Source organism: Leucopleurus acutus, assembly GCF_964270905.1.
Source record: "Leucopleurus acutus genome assembly, chromosome: X".
Lineage (NCBI taxonomy): Eukaryota > Metazoa > Chordata > Mammalia > Artiodactyla > Delphinidae > Leucopleurus > Leucopleurus acutus.
This window is the reverse complement of record NC_139148.1, coordinates 115,647,759-115,671,557: the sequence shown is the minus strand read 5'-3', so window position 1 is coordinate 115,671,557 and position 23,799 is coordinate 115,647,759. Positions and strand designations below refer to the sequence as shown.

Sequence of the window (23,799 nt, the reverse complement as noted above, 5' to 3'; positions counted from 1 at the left end):
AGAATATGGGACTTTTACAGGACAACTTATCAGGGTTCCTTAACAGGTAGAAGGAAAAGGCAAGGGTGGAGTGGGGACTGCTCTATATTGAGAGAGACTTAAGAGACATCCATTAAATGCAATGTAAGGACCTTGCATGTATTGAGGTTTGAACAAATCAAGTCTAAAAAGACATCTTCAAGACAACTGGGGAAATGCCAAAGTGAACCAGGTATAAGACGATACTAAGAATTTACTGTTAATTTTATAAGATGTGATGATAGCATAGTGATATTGAAGTATGTAAGGATAAAATGACAAGAGATCTGGGATTCTGCTTTAACATACCTCAGAAAGAAAAAAAATGTAGATGAAACAACCGTGGCAATAAGTTGGTACCTGCTGAGACTGGGGTTGTTATACTCTTCTATTTTTGTGGGCTTTTAGAAATTTTTATAACAGAGTTTTATCTAAAAGGATGAGCCCTTTCTTGTTAGAACAAATTTTAATCTTTTTATCGGATTATTTTTCACTCAAGGACTATTTCCCATAGGCCTATTATGTGTCTTTCACCAGTCTGGACACCAAGGCCGCAGGTGCTGACCAGTCAAACAAGATCTCTGCTGTCACAGAACTTACTGTTTTATGGTGGGAGGCTGACATTTTAGAAAAATACATATTTAAATAGCTTAGAAATACAATAAAGACAATAAAACAGGATAAACAGATCACTATATAATCTTCCCTCGCCTTTTTAATATGAATATATTCAGGATCCAGAAAGGGCTGGTAAAGAAAGAAAGCAAGTCACATGTAGGAGGGAAGGAAGCCACTTCATTCAGAAATATTCCTCCTTGCATTTCCTTTCATTTGTCCATTCTTCTCTCCCCAAACTGCCTGCTTACGGACTCATTTGAACTCCATGGTCTCTATGAAAAAATCTGGAATCCACTTCTAAGCAGATTTAAGAAACAAATTTCAATGTGAAAAAGTAAAAAGAGCATTTCAAATCATCATGGATCCCAGTCCAAATACTTTTGTTTAGAAATGATCACTGCAACATGGTTTTCTAACAGCTAAAAAATAAAAGCCACCTAAATGTCTAAAAAGAGAACTGATTAAACAAACTAATACACCCATACACTGGAATACTATGCAACCATTAAAATGGTGATGTACAACTGTTTAACGTCACAGAAAAAAAATGCCTCTACTAAAGATATAGTAAGTGGAAAACAGGTTATAAAAGAGTATATATAAGAAAGTTTTGTTTTTATAAATATACACATATACACAATCACACAAATGTCTAGAAGAAAATATTCCAAAAGATTTAAAGTTATTATCTCTGGTGGTAGAATTAAAGTTGACATTTAGTTTTATTTTTCTTATCTACATTTTCCATCTTTTCCTGAAATGAAAACGGATAACTATTGTGAAAATATCTAAATAAAGTTAAAATGTAAACACAATAATTCTCCACATATCTAATTCTAAACATTTTAAATGGGCCTGTTATTTTAAAATATTATTGGCTACTTTTAAAAATAATGGATTGCTCATGAACCATATAAAGGAGAATATAAAATTGCCTCTTCTCCACCCCTATGCAACGAATGAGAGATGACAACTATTAAGTTTGCTGACTATGCTCCTAGAAAATTTTCTATGTATAAAAAAGATACACAGGGCTTCCCTGGTGGCGCAGTGGTTGAGGGTCCGCCTGCAGATGCAGGGGACGCGGGTTCGTGCCCCGGTCCAGGAAGATCCCACATGCCACGGAGTGGCTGGGCCCATGAGCCATGGCTGCTGAGCCTGCGTGTCCGGAGCCTGTGCTCCGCAACGGGAGAGGCCACAACAGTGAGAGGCCCGCGTACCGCAAAAAAAAAAAAAAAAGATACACAAATCTTGTACATGTGTGTACACACGTACTTTTTATATGCTAAAATAGAATTATGCAACTTTTTCCCCTGACTCAATCACTGAAATGCCTCTCCACAACTCTACACATGGGTCTACTTTATTCTTTAATTTCTGCATAGTATTCCACTAGATGCATGTATGTACTAAAATTTATTTACTAAATCTCCTGATAGAATTCTGATTTGATTTTCTTTCTTTCCTTCTTTCTTTCTCTCTCCCCTTCCTTCCTTCCTTCCTCCCTTCCTTCCTTTCTCTCTTTCTCCCTCCCTCCCTCCCTCCCTCTCTCTCTCTTTCTTTCTTTGCTATTGTGGGTGAAAAGTTAAAAATCTTTTCCCATTCCACATGAGAATTTCACCTTTGGTTAACTCTTTAGCTCTCTTCCTCTAGCAACTTAACAAAAATTAGTGTGTCAACTATTTTACTAAGCTATGTTACCCCCCCAGTTGGTAGACTGTACCTGGACTGGGAAAAATATGCATATTCTGATAAGAAGTCTTATCTTTGGTCCTCTTTCAGTGTGGTGTAACCTGAAAATTATCTATGCCTATATGACTGTATTGTTACGAGGTGCTGACTCCAATGGGGTATGAGGCTTTTCCCCAATGTGGATCATATCTTATTGGACCTGAGCTGTACTGCTACAATGACTGCTGCAAGGACTCTCAGAGAAGACGAATATTTGATGCCACCCTGCTGGCAAGCTGTAGTTCTTGTCTATATTCTTCCTGAGTAGACTGATGCCATCTGGGGTAATCTTGTCAGTTTGAAGTATAGTTGAGTCTAAGAAGATGCCCTAGTGGGTGTTGCCACTATCACTAACGATAATGCAATGACACTTCTTGCACATACATCTCTGCACTGTTGTCTGCTCAATCCCTACAAGCACACTAGTAGCAAAAGATATATATTATTTTAAGGTTTTCATCTCCAATAATAAATTGCTCTCCTAAAAAATTGTACCAATTTATTATATTCAACCTTAACATGGAATAAGAATGCCTGTGTCTCAAAAACCTAGCTAACAGTAGATAGTCTAAATCCTATTCATCTTTGCCAAAATTGGTAAGATCTTGTTTTAATTTGCATTTGATTCATTACTAATAAGGCTGAACAGTTTTTCATGTGCTTATAACCCATGGCTATTTCTTCTATAAACTGCCTGTTCACGTCCTTTACCCATTTTTTAAACTGGGTTGTGTTTTTCGTAATGATTTGGAGTTCTCTTTAGGTAGTCTAATTTTAATGTAGTCAAATAAAAGTTCTGAGTTCCCTATCATGCTTAGAAAGGCCACCTATACTCAAGATTGTTTTCTTTTCTTTTTGTTTTTAAATTTTTATTGGAGTATAGTTAACTTACAATGTTGTGTTAGTTTCAGGTGTACAGCAAAGTGAATCAGTGATTCTTTTCCCATATAGGTTATTAGAGAATATTGAGTAGAGTTCCCTGGGTCAAGACCATTTTCTAAATGGAGAGCCAACTGTATAGATATCAGGTACTGAATTAATCCATTGTCTCCACATATATAAAATGCTACCATAATTATTTATAAGATTCCAACAAAGACACGGATCTATCTTCTGTGATCTTCTGTGATCTATCTTCTGTGATACTGTTTTAATTACTATATGATTGGCTTTGATATCTAACAGGGGATTTCTCCTCTCAATTGCATTAAAAATTTTCTTGGCTTCATGTGATATACTAGTTGGCTACCCCACTATCTATCCCCCACCACCCTCCATAGTACTCAACCATATTTTGTTTGGGTAGCAATGTGTCCACTAAGAGTATATTTCCCAGCCTCCTTTGGACATATGACTAAATTCTGGCAAATGAGATGCTGAGCAGAAGCATGTATGGAACTTCCAGGAAGGCTGATTAAAGCCTGACTCAGCTGGAGCAACAGCTGCTTTGTCCTTCCATCTTCCTTTGCCCTTGCTTCCTCCTGCTTCCTATGGAAGGAAGCCCAAGGAGGAGACAGCAGAAAGACGCTAATGGGGGCCAACGATAACACTGAAAAGCTGCCTACCACATCTGCACTGCTTTCCTCTGGACGTCTTTTAGGGGAGAAACAAACTTCTATCTTGTTTAAGCTTCTATTTCTTTTCCTGTTATATAAGGTAACAATCATTACTAATAGACAATAATACCACATTTACTTTTTTAGATAAAACTCAAAAAGTTGGATTTCATTAAAATTGTATTAAGTATATAGATTAATTTGGGGAGAATAGGTATCTTTCAAAGTTGAGCCTATCAAGGAACATAATATATTTCGTCATTCATTGGGGTCCTATGTAAAATGCTATTTTTAAAAAAGGTTCACCATTGGTGTATGTGTATGCGTGTGTGTGTGTGTGTGTGTGTGTGTGTGTGTGGTGGGATAGACATTTTTCCTTTACATTTCCTAAGTAGTTATTACTGGAATTGCTTTTAAAAATTCATCTCATATTCAGCAGCCTTACTGAGCTCTTATAAGTTTTAATAAATTCAGAGCTGATTTCTTTGGATTTTCTTGGTAGACAGTAATATCAATAATATTGACAATTTTATTTTTCTCCTTCACAACATTTACTATACATTTTCCTTCCTTTTCTCATTGCACAGGCTTAACCCTCCAGAAAAAGAGTGAAAGTTAACGTTGGCAGTTGGCACCCTTGTCTTGTTCCTGATCTGAATGAAAGTGTATTGATATAGTGGCTCTCAATTAGAGATGAACCTGAGAATCACCTGCGGAGTCATCAAAATACATGGTTTGGGCCTCAACCCACTGAATTTAAATCTGAGGGTAGGGCCTAGGCATGAACATTTCTAAAGAGGGCCGTTATCCACCTCCAGGCGATTCTGAGGCTCAGCTCTGGCTAAGAACCATGGTCCATTTACTTTAACACTAAATAAGCTGTTTGCCGTTTTTGTCTCTCCTAACACTCTATTAAGACTCCTAGCTTACCACCAAAAGCACTCTTGCTACCTTACTTTAAAATTCAGAAATGGATGTTGAATGGTATCAAATGTCTTTTCACTATCCACTAGGATTTTTCTTTATTAATTGTAACAGGTCACATTTATATATTTCCTAATTTTGAATAATCTTTAAATTGTTAGACTACAGCCCTGGATTTGATTTTCTAATATTTTATTTCAGACTTTGGTACATATATTTATAAAAGTTAAGACTGGTCTCTAGTTTTAAAATTTTTGTTGTTAAATGCTGTCTTTGTTAGGTTTGGTGTCACACCTATGCACGTGTTACAGAATGAACCAAGAAGTTTTCCATTTTTTGCTATGTGCTGGACGTCTTTAAATAACATTGGAATTATCTGTTCCTTCAAGGCTTGATAGAACTCACTTGAAAAACATGTGCCTTTATTATTAAGCGAAGTTTGGCCAATTTTATAATACAGCATTAGCACCTCACGCAATCACCCAAATGACTTGGTGACTGCTTACGCAAACTGCTTTGTCCATGGAATAGGAGACCCTGAGTCACTGGTTTATTGCACGCTGGGAATGTGAGAGCAAGGAAGTGCCTTACAACTTGCAAAGGCAAACCAAATAAATATTCAGGGATCTCTACCAACTTATTCTCCATTCGATTAAACAAAGGGAACCATTGTAGATTCACATTGATAACACTAGCCCAACGCAGCACTGGTAAGTGGAGGCCCATAAAAAAGAGGGTAACACGTAATCCCAAATCTCCAAACCTTACTCTTTCATCAGTCTTCCAAGTGTATCTTTTCAACTTCTGCCTTCACAACTATATCCTATTCTAAGTTACCCACAATTCTCACCTGGACCCTCAGCAGTAGCCTCCTACCACCCACCCCCTCATTTGCACCCTTGTTTCTCTCCCATCTTAGGGCCTTGCACACGCTGTTCTCTCTGCCTAGAACGCCTTCCCAATGCCCACATTCATTTCGCCCTTCATATCTCTGCTCAAGCACTATTTCCTTAAGGAAATTCCCAAACACTCCCCCACTACAGACTAGTAGGTTAGCTCCTCCTTGTTACATGCTGTCACAGCGCTTTGTAACATCTTTTACAGCACTTACGAAGTTTATGATTGTATATTTATGTGACCATTTAATTGATATATCTCTCTCCCACTAGACTGTAAGCTTTCATGAGGACACTGTCTCTGTCTGTTTTGATCACTATTGTATGCCCAGCTCCTAGCACAATGCCTGGCACACAGGAAGCATAAAAATACTGATTGAATGAATGCTAATCCAGGGATGTGTAGGCAGAGGAAAATGTCAATTGCAGTACTCATTTCTTATACAGAGTCCTTAGTATTCTACACTTGGCTAAACACCACCTAAGAAGAGTGAGCAAGTAAACTAATGTCATCTATTTAAGGGCAGTTACTTACTGACAAGTTTAGGAACATGGACAATTGTTCTCTTACTTGTAAATTCCTCGTGACATATTTTCAATGTATTTAGCTTTGTCTTGTACTCCACAGTGGTAATGGTAAGTCTTAACACAGGCTTTTATTTCACATCCAATAGTAGCACCGGGCTGACTGCAAAGTGTACATTTCTGTTTAAGGGAAGAGAAAGAATAATCATAAGCAGTATTTCAAAGTTTATGCAATCTTATTTCTTCTATTTTAGCTATTTCAGCCAAACAGTCCACGTTACAAAGAAAACAGCCAGTTTTTCTATTGAAAAAGAGTGCACTGAACTTATTGTATAGCATATGTATTAAATAACACTGCAATTTAAATCATACTTTGATAGACTTTCTAATATGTGGTCACCCCTGATGTTTCCATTATTTAACTCTACTAACCATCAGAGAGCTGACATCTAAACATAAAGGGAACACTCCTTAATACTGCCAAACACACACACAAAAATATATTCTATATTTTAGTGGTTGGCTTCTTTTTCTCCCTGAGATCAGTTCCTTTCCTATTATGGCTGGGGGGAAGAATGAGAAGATTCTCAGAGAGGGATTGCTACCAAGTAGGCAAAAGGGCACAAACAGACTAAAGGGGCTGACATCTTTTTACGACTTAAGGTGATTGTTGGAAGAAGGGTTTCATAGTCAGAGAAGTTTGAGAAATGCTAGTTTTCAACAGATTACTTGATTGTAGAACTTCTGACAGCCTTCCTCCAGGAAGGAGGGTATAGTAAACAGTTCCCAAGTTTACTGAACTCCAGATGCCCTTTTAACTTTGGAGCAGTGGGAGAGCATCCCGATGGACTGACTTCCTTTGGAGCACACTTGGGGAAATGCTAGGTTAGTGTTGACACTAAGATTCAACAGTGCAGAGGTAAATAAGTTGATCAAGAGAATGTGAATTGTTATCCTAGTCACCTATTTGACTTTAGCTGTATGACACAACATTGTGCTACATACGATGAAGTGATTTTTTTCCCCTTTATTTTTTTTTAGTACTCCACATTCTGTTTTAAAGGAGTTTCATTTTTAGAAGAGTAATCAAAGTATCAAAAAACTGAACTGGGTTTAAATGGAACAACTGACATCAAAAATCTTTATACCTTCAAAAATGCAGTTCCACAAAGAAAAAGTCATTTCTTATGGATTCAGACAAAGATCAACAATGCCTGAAACCACCAGATGAAAGATCGAAGGGGAGCTTCACAACGGAGGGATCAACTCACCACCTGAATCCAAGGTCAGACATTATGACTTGTCTGATGTGATAAAATATGGATGATATAGTCCCACCTGTGAAGTGTTCTTACCCCCCAAAATGTTGAAAATGAATCTAATCAAGCTTTACATCTAACTTCCACTTTAAAAGAAAATCTGGCAGATAGAGGGACAAGTTAAATAGCATTGTGAAAAAGCAAACAGACAAATAAAACATGTGGGATATTCTACAGGACAATTAATTTGTTTTCTTCAACATGTCAATGGCATACAACAAAACAAAAACAGAAACAACAAAGACAGGGAGGAGGGAGTGCCCTAGATTACTTAAGGGAAATATAACAACCAAATGTAATATGTGAACCTCCTCTGATTCACACAAACCAACTTTAAAAAGATAGTTTTGATACAATTGGGGAAATACGAACTAGGTATTAAATAACACTGAAGACTCATTGTTAATTTATAAGGTGTAATGACATTGTGGTTAGGTAAGAAAATGTCCAACTTTTAAGAGATACATACTGAAATATGTAGAGGTGAAATGATATGAAGTCTCAGCTCTGCTTTAAAATACTTCAAGCAACAAGAATAAAAGGCATAGATGAAACGAGTGCCGCAAATTCTTGATAACTGATGAGTCAAGGTGATGGATAGACGTGTGTTACTAGTCTTTCTAATTTTGATGTTTGAAAATTTTCACAATAAAAAAATTTTTAAATAGTCATTTCTAGAGACAACTGCTGTCTTAAAGAAAAGATTCTGCATTCCAATGACATTTTATAATATTCACAGACTGTAAAGGAGTAAGTCATCAAATAAAGATGCCATTATTTCTTAAAGCTATTTATTAGTAATTCAGTATGTTTAAAAACATGAGACTTAGGCACATTTTATAAAGGAAACTTTAAAGCTATGATAAACATATTAAAAGATATAACTATGTATGTGAACTTTAACTAAACAGAAGGCTCTGAAAAAATCTCCTTTTATTTAAAAAAAAAGAATGAATAACAACAAGGGGGGATTCTCAATGTTCTATTGGGGTCATGGAATTTTTCTTTAAGCGAGCTTAAACAATTTAACATTTTAAACTTAATAAGGTGTGTCATGTTCACATCTTCATTTATTTTACTAAAAGACTCTCAGATACCCTGAAGTATAAATCTCAGTATAATTGTCTTAGGTAATGAAGTTACATAGAAAGAGGAATAACTTTCAGTAACATCAGCATCCTTTATTATATTACAAATAAGTCAAATATATACTTCACTTTAACATATGAACTACTTTATATTAAATTTTTTGATGACTGGATAAATTTGAGATGTGTTCTAAATTTAAAGCACAAAGTCAGAAGAGTAATGTTGCATAGCATAAACATAAAAGCACAGACCATTCTTTTTCCTCGCTTAATCTCCTGAAGTACAGTTTTAATATCAAAATCTCCAAATTCTGCTCTTGATGTTGTTGTGAGCTGGACTGTGCCAGAAGAAAATAACTAGAAAAGAAAAATGCAGGAACATTTAATATTCAGAATCCTTGTGAGAAAAAGATTAAACAACTTAAGAACACTTATGTTACATTATTTTAATATCCTGAGAAAGATGACTTTTCCTTAATAATCATCAAGTACTGACTCAAATATTTTTTTAATCTATTCACGTCTGATTAAAATATAACCCAAAATAAGGACAATGGAATAAAACTAAGGTTGCCAGTGTGGAGCCAAGATTAAATGCTTCATTTAACAAGGAGAGTTCAGCAGTGTCACCCTGTCATCTCAACTATTTTACATTTCCACAGTTTCAAAAATAGTTTAAAATGACAAATTTCCATCATAGATGCAGATGAGAATCACCTAGAGATTTTTTTTTCAAACTAGACATGTTTGGGATCTACTCCAAGGGTACATATTATGGAAAAAGCTCCCCAGGTAAATTTGATATGCATCTCTGGTTAAGAACCTCTGATATGAATAATATAATTTAAAAAAAAAATTTTTTTTGGCCATGCCATGTGGCTTGTGGGATCTTAGTTCCCCGACCAGGAATTGAACCCGGGCCCTTGGCAGTGAGAGCGTGGACTCCTAACCACTGGACTGCCATGGAATTCCCTAAATAATATAATTTTTTAAAACCTAATCATAAATGGGATGAGTAATTCAATACAATCTAGTTCAAAAATGTTTACATATGCTATATGTCAGACCTGGATCTAAGGATGCAAAGATAAGATATAGTTCTTACCCTCAAGGGATTTAAGAGTCTATTAGGGGAAAGAGGCTCATAAATGAATAACTGCAATACAGTATATGAAGTGCAATAAGAAAGACTTTTACGAGGTTATAGTGGAGGCCAAACATAGCTTCCAAGACAAGTTTATAAAGCTGAAATTTTTACAGTTATGAAATCATTAATTATGGATTATCTGGAACATAGTAACTATACTTAGGATTACTTTAAATCGCACTAAATCATAAAGGCTATATTTTTTAAAATCTAGAGTTTATGAAGATTTGGGCTTATAGAACTTCCAGTTATAAAATAAATAAGTCATGGGGATATAATGTACAGCATAGGAAACAGAGTCAATAATATTGTAATAACTTTGTATGGTGACAGATGGTAAGTAGTCTTATCGTGGTGATCATTTTGTAATGTATAAAAATATCGAATCACTATGTTGTATACCTGAAACTAATATAATATTGTAAGTCAATTATACTTTTAAAAAAAGATTTGAGATTATAGGATACACTATTCATAATTCTAAAACACTAATGCTGGGGAGGAAAGTTCTATATTTGGTTACTAGCTAAATGCTTTTCCAAAACTTGTGTTTAAAAGCACATAAAAAGAACCATACTTACCATGCACTTATAATGTGCAGCTGCCTTCTTGGCATTAAATATATGCAGTTTTCCTCTTGCTTCATTTTCTTCCTCCCCTACATGACAAAATCCACATTTAGGCCTGGTGTCACTAGGGCTGCTTCTGTGTGGAGACCTATCTCTCTGCAAATGTAAAAGAAAATGAAAACCTTGAAAAAAAATCCATGAAAATATGCTATCAGTACCTCAAGCTTAGTTAACACTTCAAATGATTAACTTTACCTATCAACACAGTTCAGATGAAATATTCATGGTGCAACAAAAAGTAAGAATCCAACATTTTTCTACTTACATAGGAACTACTCTCCATTTCATCTGTTCCATGGGAGGATGTGGACCTGGTATCTTCCGACAGTCCTTTAAAATTAGTTTTTCGCGGCCTTCCTTTGCGACTTTTCTTTTTACTTTTAGGTGATGAGGGCTCCAGTTCATGTTCATTAAAACTTTCTTCTAGATCAGCTGCTTAAAAATGAATAAAAGCTTTACATGGACCAATCTTAAAATGAGCATTAGTTCATGGGTCCTTAGAACATATGTTTCTCCTCAGAATAAAATCACCTCAAGATATGGAGAGAAATGATCTGTGGTATGTTTGATATAGTGGCCTAACATTTCATATAAATGCAACAAAAATGAAATACAAAGAAATAGTTTTACTATAATAACTGTAAAATTAATTATTTCCATCAAAGTTATAATTCTATGAAAATGAGTTTTGTGATCTTAACTGTGCACATAATTCAATAAACATTTCTAAACTCTAATAAGGGAATTTTTTAGAATTAGATCTTGTATAATTTTTTTTTTTACCATAGGTTTCAAAGAGTTTTACCTCACACTGTTGGTGAAATCAGAACAATTACCCAGAAAATAAGCTTGCTATAACTTGGAAAGCTAAATGAAAATAAAGTAGGTGTATCTGTGCTGTCCAATATAGTAGCCACTGGCAACATGTGGCTTTTTAAAATTTAAGTCATTTATAATTAAATGAAATTAGGGCTTCCCTGGTGGCACAGTGGTTGAGAGTCTGCCTGCCGAGGCAGGGGACATGGGTTCGTGCCCTGGTCCGGGAAGATCCCACATGCCGCGGAGCGGCTGGGCCCGTGAGCCATGGCCGCTGAGCCTGCGCATCCGGAGCCTGTGCTCCGCAACGGGAGAGGCCACAACAGTGAGAGGCCCCCGTACCGCAAAAAAAAAAAAAAAAAAAAAAAAATTAAACCTTCAGTTTCTCAGTCACACTGACCACATTTCACGTGTTTATTAGTCACATGTGGCAAGCTGAGTCTCTACTGGACATCACAGATATAGAATGTTTCTATCATTACAGACAAGTTCTATTGTACAGCACTGCTCTAGATAGCTCTTTAAACTATCATGAACATCAAAAGATCAAATTCACCAAGGAACATATCTACAAATGAACTAACCAATTGATCAAGTAATTAAACAAATATTAAGTATAAAAGGAATTTCTAACATAAGTGGTAGAAAAGCTATGGTGCAGGTTGTCTGTGTATACGTTAATGGATTAAACAAAATTTATGGAGAAGTTTTAGAACTGTGCTTCCCAGTAATTTGAAAAGTATTTCTACCATTAATAGAGGTGCTTCATTCAGTTATTCACTAAAAATATTTATTGAGGGCCTACTGTATATAAGACAATGTACTTAGTGTTCAAAAAGGTATAAAAATCAAATATTCACTTGTCTTAGTGTCAAACTATAGAAAGTTTCAGGCATAGTTCTAATACCTACATTGTTTTTTCTTTTACCATAAATTATCGACTATAATTCCACGGACTAATTTCTTCCATGAGAAAGCATATCAACTCCTCTTCTCAGATGCTGATCTTTCCTAATAAATACTTTAAAGGGTTTTTTCCTAAGCAATAAAAGCACATTCATTATGATAAGAAAAGGGTAATTTAATCAGTATATTTGAATATATAAACTCTAAGAACTGAGAGCATTAGACCATTTGCAAAACAGTTAATAAAAATTTATATCAATGTAACTTCACCTAACTATGGTAGGATTTAAGGGAAGAAAGGGGAGGAAGGTAAAAGTGGATAGTGTTTTATAGGCAATAAGACAAATTCATGTGAATAACTCTCCCTGTGAAGACAGACAAGTCAATTAAAGATAATTCTGATCTTAACACTATAGCAAATTTCACATCAGAACACGCCACCTACTTTAAACATTCAATCTGACAATTTTTAAGACACAGAATTTCATTAAAGCTATTAGAATTACTTGCATGTGCCAAAAATTAAAATGAAAAATCATAACCAAATGTTCCAATCATCCTGATATATATTACAGCATATATATGATATACATAATATTCTGTTATTTACAATGAAAACAAATAATCACTAACACTATAATAACACTACCTTGTTAAACACCTATAAAGAAATTACTTAACTGATTCCATTATCAGGCCAACATGGCTAGTTTTCCAGATGGCGTATTTGTCTGTCCTAAACATGGAATTGTTCAGTATAAAATTTTAGGGGACTTTACCAGCAATAGTAAAAAAAAAAAAAAAAATCACAAAAGATTGACAGATTTAATTATATTAGACTTTTAAACTTCTGAAAGTAAAAAAAAAGTGATAAAATTAGAAGGCAAACAAACTGGAAGCATATCTGCTGTACTTATGACAAAGGATTAGTATCTTTATGATAAGCTCATAAAAGATTAAGACCTCAACAGAAAAATGGGTGAACCGTATGATCAAATAATTCGTAGAACATAAGTAGTTAAATATACTTTTAGGGACTTCCCTGGTGGCACAGTGGTTAAGAATCCCCCTGCCAATGCAGGGGACACGGGTTCAATCCCTGGTCCAGGAAGATCCCACATGCCACGGAGCAACTAAGCCTGTGCGCCATAACTACTGAGCCTGCGCCCTAGAGCCTGTGAGCCACAACTACGGAGCCCACGTGCTGCAACTACTGAGGCCCACGCGTCTAGAGCCCATGCTCTGCAACAAGAGAAGCCACCGCAATGAGAAGCCTGCGCACCGCAATGAAGAGTAGCCCCCGCTCGCCGCAACTAGAGAAAGCCCGCGCACAGCAACAAAGACCCAACACAGCCAAAGTAAACTTTAAAATAAATAAATAAATACACTTTTAGAAAATTTGATGTCTCTAAGTCAAAGAAGTGTAAATTAAGTGATACACCATTTTCACCTATCAAAATAGCAGTCTTTAAGTAGTTGTAAAAAACTTCAATAAACCCAACAAAAAATGTGTTAGAAATACAAATATAAAAGAAGCCCCACAAAAATGTTGAGATAAGCCATGCTTCTGGATGAATAGGATCAACATTAGAATGGTATCAGTTCTTGCTAACCTAATTTAATGAAACGCTGATAAAACAGAATTGAAAGTTGATTCCACAGTTTTCTAGAAGAGTAAATATATAATACACAAGACTATCTTTTTTAAAAAAAGGTATCAAAATATACCATAAAGCAACAGTAGTTAAAACACTGGCATAGGAATAGACACATGTCAGCAGAAGAGAAAGCCAGGTTGAAAAGAGACCCACATGCATATGGGAAATCAGAGTATGATAATGGTAGCATTTCAAATGAGTGGGGGAGAGACATAATGGCACAACTGGGTACCCATTTTCTAAAAATTCAGATTCCTTTTCTCATACTATATGAAAAAATTAGAGATGGATCCAAAAAATCTAATAAAATAACAAACCAGAAATGTAACAGAAGAAAATGGAAGAGATTATTTTTTTTATAATCTTGGGGTTAGGACACCTAAGAAGCCATTTAGTGGCAGGGAATTAATATCTATATTTTACAGACAGCACTTCAAATCAATTTTAAAAAGACAAACCTTGAAAGAAAAACGTGCAAAGGATAGGACTGACAATTCACAGAAGAAATATAAATGACTGAAAAAACATGGGCAGAAGCACAACCTTACTAATTACAAGAGAAATGGAAATTAAATGAGATAATCAGATTCGTAAAAATTATAAGACTGATAATATCCAGCACAGTTGTAGGGAACTGGACACTCTCATACACTGTTGGTACATGTGACAGTACTGATTCCCAATGTTAAATGCACAGAGTCTCTCCTGGCATCCCCATTTCTAGGACTTTATCCTATAGAATCACTTGCATAAGTACATAAGCACATACGTATGAGGAAGATCAATGCAGTTTTATTCCTATTTCACATAAAAAATAAATATAACTGATTTTTATTAAGAGAAATCCTTAAATAAACTATGGTTCTATTTATTCTATGGGATGTAACACAACTGTTAAAAAGAATGAGGTTGATCTGTATGCACAGAGAAGGGTGTCTGATACATCACAGAATGAAAAAAACAAGTTGCATAACATTATCTATGTATACTATGATGCCATTGTATTACAAATAGTGAGCATATGCATATATATGTAAGATTGTACGTATGTAAGAAAGGTTCTAGGAAGATTTACAAACTGTTAGTAGTAGGAACTCTACTACTACTGAGAGTGTGATTTTGGGGTGAAGAGAGGGCTTTCTGAATTACTTTTATAGTACTTTTGTACTATTTTAATTTTTTTAACAATGGGCTATGTACTACGTTTGTATTTAAAAGAATTTATAACATCCAGTGTGGTGAAAGGAGGGGGTAAAGTCAGCCACTGCTGACGGGAATATAATCTAGCACAATCTTTCTAGAAAGTAATACGGCAATGCATATTGAGAACCTTAAAAAGATTAAACCCTTTGACCCAGTGATTTTATTTTTGGGAATTTATCCTAGAAAATATTTGAAAATTATTTGCACATGAAAATGTGAGTATGAAGCTAGTCACAGCACCTTTGTTTAAATTTTTCAAGGTTACTTATTGTTTATTTTTCCAATTCAAAACTGTGAAAATGTTTTAACATTCTTAAAAGTTATTTTTAATAATAATTATAAAGAACTATCTGCATAAAAGTAGGGAAAATCTTCCTTTCCACCTTCCAATTTCATCTGCTCTGCAGTCTCAGCTGGTACCCTAGCTTCCTTGCTTCCCTTTCTTCATACTCACTCCCTTCCTCTCAAGGTACCTTTAACTTAACGCTTCTTTTCTCAATCTCAAGGGTAGAGAGCCTGGTTTTGAATCCTGGATCTGTCACAGACTGTGTTTCCTTGGACCTGAGACCTACCTCAGAGGGTTCTTGAATTAAATGAGTTAGTTCCTGTAAAGTACTTAATCTAGAACAGGGCCTGGCACATAAGACACTCTCAATAAATGTCAGCTATTATTTTCTATGCATATGCAAATCCGTTTTAAAAGTATATACAAACAAATGGCATTCTAAGCATACTATTCTGCATCTTGCCCTTTTCCATTTAATATGTAAATGCAAATACCCAAAATATAAGAGCTAACATTAGAGCTTTTTGAGTTTTGACTATACAGGATGTGCTATGCAGTTTACATGCATTATCTTATTCAACCTCAAAACAGCCCCATGAGGTTGTATCAGTCACCATCCCCATCCTCCGTTTTATAGATAAGTAAATTCAGAAAAGTTAAATAATTTTGCCTAAGATCATAAAGCTAGGGAGTAGCAGAGTTGGGACAAACACATGTCAGTGAGTCACTACTATATGCTTTGGAAGTAGTAATACCCACTATCATGGAAATAAACATCTTCATATGCTCCTGCAAGTTAGAAAAAGGATAGCTATACATATGCTTATGTATGCATCGCTCTGGAAGGACACAAAAGAAACTGACAGTAGATGTTGCTTTTAGCAAAAAAATTTGGAAACTGAGATACAAGGACAAGGATGAGAGGAAAGCTTACTTACAGTCTACACTCTTTTGTATTGCTGATTTTTGTACAATGTTCATATACCTATTCAAACAAAAGAATATGGGAGAAAATAAAACCTTACCCTTGTATTCACAACTACAATTTCTAAAAATCCAGACTTGATAAGGTAGGTAGCAAAATAAGGCTGTCCTCCTTTCCTGTGCCACCAAGTGTTCCCCACCTTTATGAGTACAGATGTCCATGTCACCTTAGAATGGCCAGGCCCTTCTCTGTTACCCTTCTGATTGCCCCTATGCGACAGGGGGGTGACCAACTTACCAGGAAACCAACTCTCCCCTCCTCCTAGTATTGTATAAGCCCTATCTGTCCCTTTACCAATTCTCTTCTCCCTCCTAATCAATGTTTTCCTCATCTTATATCTTCCTGGTTTAAGCCCCATTTCCTTCCTTCTCCTAAATTCTCACATCACTTAACAGTATGAAGTAGAAAGGACCCCTGGACAGAAAGTCTGAAGTCTGCCACTTTCTAGGCCTTAACTTGGTGAAGTTACTTAACACTCGCAAGTCTCCTGGTATATCAAATGGGACTAATAAGAACACCTTCCTGAAAAGGCTGCTTTAAGAAAATGTTTGAGAAAAGCACTTTATAAACTATGAAATTCTATTCAATTGTTAATTATTACTTGTCATACCTTGTGTAGATTTTAAGCTCTTTGTCCACAAGGGGCTTCTTTTCTAAACTCCCAATGTGCCTACACCCAGCAGGCACTCAATAAACATTTGTCGGAATGTTTTTTTTAAGAAAAAGGCCAAGCATTAAAGTTGGGGTAAGCATTACCACATCTGCTTTGAATCTTTAGGGCAGCTACAGAAGCAAGACTGGAGGTCATCTGCCCTGCCGTCTCCAATGGGAACGTGGTGAGCACTTGCTCTGCATGCCCCTGGTCACAAGCAAACTCTGCTTTTCCAGTAAAGTTATCAGATAAATGATTTCTTTTAGGCATATGCATATACATATATAAATATGTAACATACATAAATATATTATTCTTAATTAAGTGTGCCAAAATGAAATATGATAGTTGGGATTGAATTTAAAATAATCCAGGTGGAGGAAGTGGGTAAGGGTATAGATGAAACAAGACTGGCCAGGAGCTGACGGTTACTAAAGCTGGGTGATGGGGCTTTTTTTTTTTTTATGCTCTCCTCATGTCCCTACATTTTTTTTAATTTCTTAATTTTATTTTTTTATACAGCAGGTCCTTATTAGTCATCAATTTTATACACATCAGTGTATATATGTCAATCCCAATCGCTCAGTTCATCACACCACCACCACCACCCCCCCCCCCCCGCCGCTTTCCCCCCTTGGTGTCCATACGTTTGTTCTCTACATCTGTGTCTATTTCTGCCCTGCAAACTGGTTCATCTGTACCACTTTTCTAGGTTCCACATATATGCGTTAATATACGATATTAGCTTTTCTCTTTCTGACTTACTTTACTCTGTATGAGTCTATAGAGGCATCCATGTCTCAACAAATGACCCAATTTCGTTCCTTTTTATGGCTGAGTAATATTCCATTGTATATATGTACCACATCTTTATCCATTTGTCTGTCGATGGGCATTTAGGTTGCTTCCATGACCTGGCTATTGTAAATACAGCTGCAATGAACACTGTGGTACATGACTCTTTTTGAATTATGGTTTTCTCAGGGTATATGCCCAGTAGTGGGATTGCTTGGTCGTATGGTAGTTCTATTTTTAGTTTTTTAACGAACCTCCATACAGTTCTCCATAGTGGCTGTATCAATTTACATTCCCACCAACAGTGAAAGAGGGTTCCCTTTTCTCCACACCCTCTCCAGCATTTGTTGTTTGTAGATTTTCTGATGAAGCCCACTCTAACTGGAGTGAGGTGATACCTCATTGTACTTTTGATTGGCATTTCTCTAATAATTAGTGATGTTGAGCAGCTTTTCGTGCGCTTCTTGGCCATCTGTATGTCTTCTTTGGAGAAACGTCTACTTAGGTCTTCTGCCCATTTTTCGATTGGGTTGTTTGTTTTTTTAATATTGAGCTGCATGAGCTGTTTATGTATTTTGGAGATTAATCCTTTGTCCATTGATTCATTTGCAAATATTTTCCCCCATTCTGAGGGTTGTCTGTTTGTCTTGTTTGTAGTTTCCTTTGCTTTGCAAAAGAATCTACGTTTCATTAGGTCCCATTTATTTATTTTTGTTTTTATTTCCATTATTCTAGGAGGTGGATCAAAAAAGACCTTGCTGTGACTTATGTCAAAGAGTGTTCTTCCTATGTTTTCCTCTAAGAGTTTTATAGTGTCCGGTCTTACATTTAGGTCTCTCCTCTATGTTGAGTTGATTTTTGTGTATGGTGTTAGGGAGTGTTCTAATTTCATTCTTTTACATGTAGATGTCCAGTTTTCCCAGCACCACTTATTAAAGAGGCTGTCTTTTCTTCATTGTATATCCTTGCCTCCTTTGTTATAGATTAGTTGACCATAGGTGCGTGGGTTTATCTCTGGGCTTTCTATCCTGTTCCATTGATCTATGTCTGTTTTTGTACCAGTACCATATTGTCTTGATTACTGTAGCTTTGTAGTATAGTCTGAAGTCAGAGAGTCTGATTCCTCCAGCTCCGTTTTTTTCCCTCAAGACTGCTTTGGCTATTCGGGGTCTTTTGTGTCTCCATACAAATTTTAAGATTTTTTGTTCTAGTTGTGTAAAAAATGCCATTGGTAATTTGATAGGGATTGCACTGAATCTGTAGATTGCTTTGGGTAGTATAGTCATTTTGACAATATTGATTCTTCCAATCCAAGAACATGGTATATCTCTCCATCTCTTTGTATCATCTTTAATTTCTTTCATCAGTGTCTTATAGTTTTCTGAGTACAGGTCTTTTGTCTCCCTAGGTAGGTTTATTCCTAGGTATTTTATTCTTTTTGTTGCAATGGTAAATGGGAGTGTTTCCTTAATTTCTTTCAGATTTTTCATCCTTAGTGTATAGGAATGCAAGAGATTTCTGTGCATTAATCTTATATCCTGCAACTTTACCAAATTCATTGATTAGCTCTAGTAGTTTTCTGGTGGCATCTTTAAGATAGTCTATGTATAGTATCATGACATCTGCAAACGCTGACAGTTTTACTTCTTCTTTTCCAGTTTGTATTCCTTTTATTTCTTTTTCTTCTCTGATTGCCGTGGCAAGGACTTCCAAAACCATGTTGAATAACAGTGGCGAGAGTGGACATCCTTGTCCTGTTCCTGATCTTAGAGGAAATGGTTTCAGTTTTTCACCATTGAGAATGATGTTTGCTGTGGGTTTGTCGTATATGGCCTTTATTATGTTGAAGTAGGTTCCCTCTATGCCCACTTTCTGGAGAGTTTTTATCATAAATGGGTGTTGAATTTTGTCAAAAGCTTTTTCTACATCTATTGAGATGATCATATGGTTTTTCTGCTTCAATTTGTTAATATGGTGTATCACGTTGATTGATTTGCATATACTGAAGAATCCTTGCATCCCTGGGATAAATCCCACTTGATCACGGTGTATGAACCTTTTAATGTGTTGCTGGATTCTGTTTGCTAGTATTTTGTTGAGGATTTTTGCATCTATATTCATCAGTGATATTGGTCTGTAATTTTCTTCTTTTGTAGTATCTGTCTGGTTTTGGTATCAGGGTGATGGTGGCCTCATAGAATGAGTTTGGGAGTGTTCCTTCTTCTGCAATTTTTTGGAAGAGTTTGAGAAGGATGGGTGTTATCTCTTCTCTAAATGTTTGAGAGAATTCACCTGTGAAGCCATCTGGTCCGGGACTTTTGTTGGAAGATTTTTAATCACAGTTTCAATTTCATTACTTTTGATTGGTCTGTTCGTATTTTCTATTTCTTCCTGGTTCAGTCTTGGAAGGTTATACCTTTCTAAGAATTTGTCCATTTCTTCCAGTTTGTCCATTTGATTGGCAGAGAGTTGCTTGTAGTAGTCTCTTAGGATGCTTTGTATTTCTGCAGTGTCTGTTGTAACCTCTCCTTTTTCATTTCTTATTTTATTGATTTGAGTCCTCTCCCTCTTCTTCTTGATGAGTCTGGCTAATGGTTTATCAATATTGTTTATCTTCTCAAAGAACCAGCTTTTACTTTTATTTATTTATTTTTTTATGGTACGTGGGCCTCTCACTGTTGTGGCCTCTCCCGTTGCAGAGCACAGGCTCTGGATGCACAGGCTCAGCGGCCATGGCTCACAGGCCTAGCTGCTCCGCAGCATGTGGGATCTTCCCAGACCGGGGCACGAACCCGTGTCCCCTGCATTGGCAGGCAGACTCTCAACCACTGCGCCACCAGGGAAGCCCTCAAAGAACCAGTTTTTATTTTTACTAATCTTTGCTATTGTTTTCTTTGTTTCTATTTCATTTATTTCTGCTCTGATCTTTATGGTTTCTTTTCTTCTACTAACTTTGTGTTTTGTTTGTTCTTCTTTCTCTAGTTCCTTTAGGTGTAAGGTTAGATTGTTTGAGATTTTTCTTGTTTCTTGAGGTAGGCTTGTATAGCTATAAACTTCCCTCTTAGAACTGCTTTTGCTGCATCCCATAGGTTTTGGATCATCGTGTTTTCATTGTCATTTGTCTCCAGGTATTTTCTGATTTCCTCTTTGATTTCTTCAGTGATCTCCTGGTTATTTAGTAACGTATTGTTTAGCCTCCATGTGTTTGTGTTTTTTACGTTTTTTTCCCTGTAATTCATTTCTAATCTCATAGCGCTGTGGTCAGAAGAGATGCTTGGTATGATTTCAATTTTCTTAAATTTCCTGAGGCTTGATTTGTGACCCAAGATGTGATCTATCCTGGAGAATGTTCCATGCGCACTTGAGAAAAAAGTGTAATCTGCTGTTTTTGGATGGAATGTCCAGTAAATATCAATTAAATCTATCTGGTCTATTGTGTCATTTAAAGCTTGTGTTTCCTTATTAATTTTCTGTTTGGATGATCTGTCCATTTGTGTAAGTGAGGTATTAGAGTCCCCCACTATTACTGTGCTACTGTCGTTTTCCTCTTTTATATAAAGCTGTTAGCAGTTGCCTTATGTATTGAGGTGATCCTATGTTGGGTGCATATATATTTATAATTGTTATATCTTCTTCTTGGATTGATCACTTGATAATTATGTAGTGTCCTTCCTTGTCTCTTGTAACATTCTTTAAAATCTATTTTATCTGATATGAGTATTGCTACTCTAGCTTTCTTTTGATTTCCACTTGCATGGAATATCTTTTTCCATCCCCTCACTTTCAGTCTGTATGTGTCCCTAGTTCTGAAGTGGGTCTCTTGTAGACAGCATATAGATGGGTCTTGTTTTTGTATCCATTCAGCGAGCCTGTGTCTTTTGGTCGGAGCATTTAATCCATTCACGTTTAAGGTAATTATCGATATGTATGTTCCTATGACCATTTTCTTAATTGTTTTGGGTCTGTTTTTGTAGGTCCTTTTGTTCTCTTGTGTTTCTCACTTAGAGAAGTTCCTTTATCATTTGTTGTAGAGCTGGTTTGGTGGTACTGAATTCTCTTAGCTTTTGCTTGTCTGTAAAGCTTTTGATTTCTCCATCGAATCTGAATGAGGTCCTTGCCGGGTAGAGTAACCTTGGTTGTAGGTTCTTCCCTTTCATCACTTTAAGTATATCATGCCACTCCCTTCTGGCTTGTAGAGTTTCTGCTGAGAAATCAGCTGTTAACCTTATGGGAGTCCCCTTGTATGTTATCTGTCATTTTTCCCTTTTTGCTTTCAATAATTTTTCTTTGTCTTTAATTTTTTGCCAATTTGATTACTATGTGTCTCAGTGTGTTACTCCTTGGGTTTATCCTGTATGGGACTCTGCACTTCCTGGACTTGGGTGGCTATTTCCTTTCCCATGTTAGGGAAGTTTTCTACTATAATCTCTTCAAATATTTTCTCGGGTCCTTTCTCTCTCTCTTCTCCTTCTGGGACCCCTATAATGCAAGTGTTGTTGCATTTAATGTTGTCCCAGAGGTCTCTTAGGCTGTTTTCATTTCTTTTCATTCTTTTTTCTTTATTCTGTTTCACAGCAGTGAATTCCACCATTCTGTCTTCCAGGTCACTTATCTGTTCTTCTGCCTCAGTTATTCTGCTACTGACTCCTTCTAGTGTAGTTTTCATTTCAGTTATTGTATTGTTCATCTCTGTTTGTTTGTTCTTTAATTTTTCTAGGTCTTTGTTAAACATTTCTTGCATCTTCTCGATCTTTGCCTCCATTCTTTTTCCGAGGTCCTGGATCATCTTCACTATCATTATTCTGAATTCTTTTTCTAGAAGGTTGCCTATCTCCACTTCATTTAGTTGTTTTTCTGGGGTCTTATCTTTTCCTTCATCTGGTACATAGCCCTCTGACCTTTCATCTTGTCTATCTTTCTGTGAATTGGGATTTTTTTTTCAAACATACTTTTGCATATGTTTCAAACTTCCTATAATGAAAGTTTATAAAGTGTGCTAAAACAAAGATGAGTGTAAATAATGCCTAGCACAGCACTTTGCACATGGGTAGTCAACAAATCTGGTGAATCAAAGTAAGAAAATGGAGTCAATTCTAACAAAGAGCACAGTATGAATACACTACTAAAATTTTCCGAGTTAAATCACACAGTTTAAATTCTATTATCTTCCAAGGAAGAGCACATGAAAAGATGAGTGGTAAGAGAGGTAGGTAGAGTTTTCAAGGAATAATGGTTACAACCATAATGATACAGAATGTAGTATTTACTGAGCAACTTACTATGTGCCAGGCACATTGCTAAGAGCTTCACATGCATCATTTCATTTAATTCTTACAATAATCCTACAGGTGGGTTTTTTTTAATCCCCATTTTACAGATGCAGTATTAAGGTTCTAAGAGATACTAAATAACTTGCCCAAGATCATGTGACTAGTAAGTGGCAGAGCTAAGATTCAAATATACATCTGAATTCAAAGCCCATATTCAACCAGTGTACAAAACTGCCTTTCCAGTACTTAATAAATCTATTCAATGCACCTAAATTAAAAAGGTTTTTAAACACTTTGATACCATATTAAAATCTCCCTAAACTTCCACTTAATAAAAGTAATGTAGATTGGAAACTGCAGCATAATCTAGAGAAAAAGAACAAGGGAAAGAAAATATTAAGGGAGTATTAAACCAGGCAAAGGCTTGAATCTACATAAATGACAACACACTTTCAACATACTTCCAATATAACTATTTCCTGAAACATAAACTGAGTTATATGATTTGACAAACACCTCTAATAAAGCTCCCAAATTGTCCATTAGGGGCTCCACCAAGTCCCTGATTTGTTTACACTGTCTCAGAACACCTGGGATTTTATGGTCACTGTAATTGTGGCACTTATCACTAATTTCAGACTTATAAAAATCTGTAAAAAAAAATTCCTATATACCCTTCACCCAAATGTTAATATCTTACCATATATACTTTATCATTCATTCTCTCTATCCATATACCTTTTTCTGAAAGGTTAAAGAGTAAGATGCAAACATGAT

At 35.9% G+C, this 23,799-nt stretch overlaps 1 protein-coding gene across 1 annotated transcript in view; it reads right to left on the bottom strand.

The window, feature by feature from the left end:
* PHF6 (PHD finger protein 6) overlaps positions 1 to 23,799 on the bottom strand; it is a 52,616-nt gene that overhangs the window by 5,305 nt on the left and 23,512 nt on the right. The window contains exons 6-9 of the mRNA XM_082865360.1: positions 10,717 to 10,883; positions 10,404 to 10,547; positions 8,928 to 9,032; positions 6,315 to 6,448 (exon numbers count right to left, since the gene is read on the bottom strand). Of these exons, the coding sequence (XP_082721486.1) occupies positions 6,315 to 6,448; positions 8,928 to 9,032; positions 10,404 to 10,547; positions 10,717 to 10,883 (550 nt within the window). The remainder of the gene's footprint in view (positions 1 to 6,314; positions 6,449 to 8,927; positions 9,033 to 10,403; positions 10,548 to 10,716; positions 10,884 to 23,799) is intronic.